Consider the following 1,306-nt stretch of genomic DNA (forward strand, 5'->3'; position numbering starts at 1 on the left):
GACTGCCCCCAGTTTTTGCCTTGCTAGGTCCTTCTTGTCATTCCCCTCTCAGAGTATGTATATCCGCAGAGGAGCTCCTCCTGACTACACTGCTTTCAAGAAGGGCTTTCCTCCTTCCCACTGGAGCACGGCAATGGCTATTTGTGCCCGCTAACATCACCTCCCATTACGACGTAACCTCGGGCACCTGGTACAGTATAGAAGTAAGTATGCTCAATAGCCTTAATGAATGGCTGACTCTAGGTTTCCAGGGCTCTCAACTCCGATGCACTAGGGGATAGCTTCAAATAGAGAGCACAGAGGATCTGGAGTCAGACGACCTGGGTTTGAGTATTGTTCTGCCACTTACTAGGTGCGTGACTCCGGTACACTGGCTTTCATGCTGGGAGTTTTAAATCAACAAAGTGGAAATCCCTGTCCTTTCTATGTGATAGAACTCCAGTGATGAAGAAATGAAGTAACGCGCTAGGCGACGTGCGAAATGCAAAGCGCCGTTCAAACGTTAACCTAGGGTCTTACTCGAACGGGCAGGTAAAAGGAACGGCAATCGCGGTGGAGGGAGGCAAGGAGGAGCAGATGACTGGGACACTAGGACACTTCTGAGCAACAGGTGGCTCCGGCTGGAGAGGCTCCCCATAGCCCCATCCCACGCCGCCACCGCCGCCTCCGTCGGACTCGGCCCCGTCCCCGCAATGCAGTGCAGGCGTCGCCTACCGCGTCTCCAGGCTCTTTCTCCCCCCCCCCGCGGGGCGTCATGAATTACCCACCTCGCAGGCCGAACCATGGTCGCCTTCAACGCTCAAAATCCCCAGCTCTCCAGTTCTCGTTGGCAGGAGCGGCGGTTTCAATTCCCGCCCAAAACCGGACCCCCAGCGCTCCCCGCCCCCTGGCACGCGTCGTCCAATCAGGCACAGCCGTCCCGCGGCGGCGCATGCGCGCTGCGGAGCGCGGCGCGGGGAGCCATCGCCTTTCCGCATCCGGTCGCTGAGAACCGAGTCTGCGCTTTCGCTGCCGCGCTTTCGTCACCACAGCGACTCTTGCGCCATCTCTGAAATACACCACCACAATAGAAGTACACCTTCTTGCACATTTTAGATGATTAGATTGAGGCACGCCGGAACACAAGGGCACGAGACCCGGAAGTTTTCTACCAGGCGCACCGACGTGGGAAATGCACAGGCGAATCTGCTGTGGCGGATGCGCCGGCTGGAAAAACACGTGAGTAGTCAGCTGACGTTCCCCAGGCGCCGGCTCGTTGACAGCTCGCAGTGTGCCGGCAGGTCCCCCCCTCCGCGCCAGGGAGCCC

The 1,306-nt window shown here is 58.3% G+C and overlaps 2 protein-coding genes across 2 annotated transcripts in view; one reads left to right on the forward strand and one right to left on the reverse strand.

The window, feature by feature from the left end:
* Positions 1 to 932, reverse strand: part of RAD51AP1 (RAD51 associated protein 1) — a 26,729-nt gene extending 25,797 nt beyond the window's left edge. The window contains exon 1 of the mRNA XM_006172027.3: positions 768 to 932. Coding sequence (XP_006172089.1) covers positions 768 to 784 — 17 coding nt within the window. The 5' untranslated portion in view covers positions 785 to 932. The remainder of the gene's footprint in view (positions 1 to 767) is intronic.
* A 92-nt stretch (positions 933 to 1,024) lies between these two features.
* FERRY3 (FERRY endosomal RAB5 effector complex subunit 3) overlaps positions 1,025 to 1,306 on the forward strand; it is a 43,721-nt gene continuing 43,439 nt past the window's right edge. Inside the window, exon 1 of the mRNA XM_006172029.3 lies at positions 1,025 to 1,218. The gene's annotated coding sequence lies outside the window, so the exon portion shown is untranslated. The remainder of the gene's footprint in view (positions 1,219 to 1,306) is intronic.

The sequence above is a fragment of the Tupaia chinensis genome, unplaced genomic scaffold, assembly GCF_000334495.1.
Source record: "Tupaia chinensis unplaced genomic scaffold, TupChi_1.0 Scaffold150288_1, whole genome shotgun sequence".
In the NCBI taxonomy this organism is placed as follows: domain Eukaryota; kingdom Metazoa; phylum Chordata; class Mammalia; order Scandentia; family Tupaiidae; genus Tupaia; species Tupaia belangeri.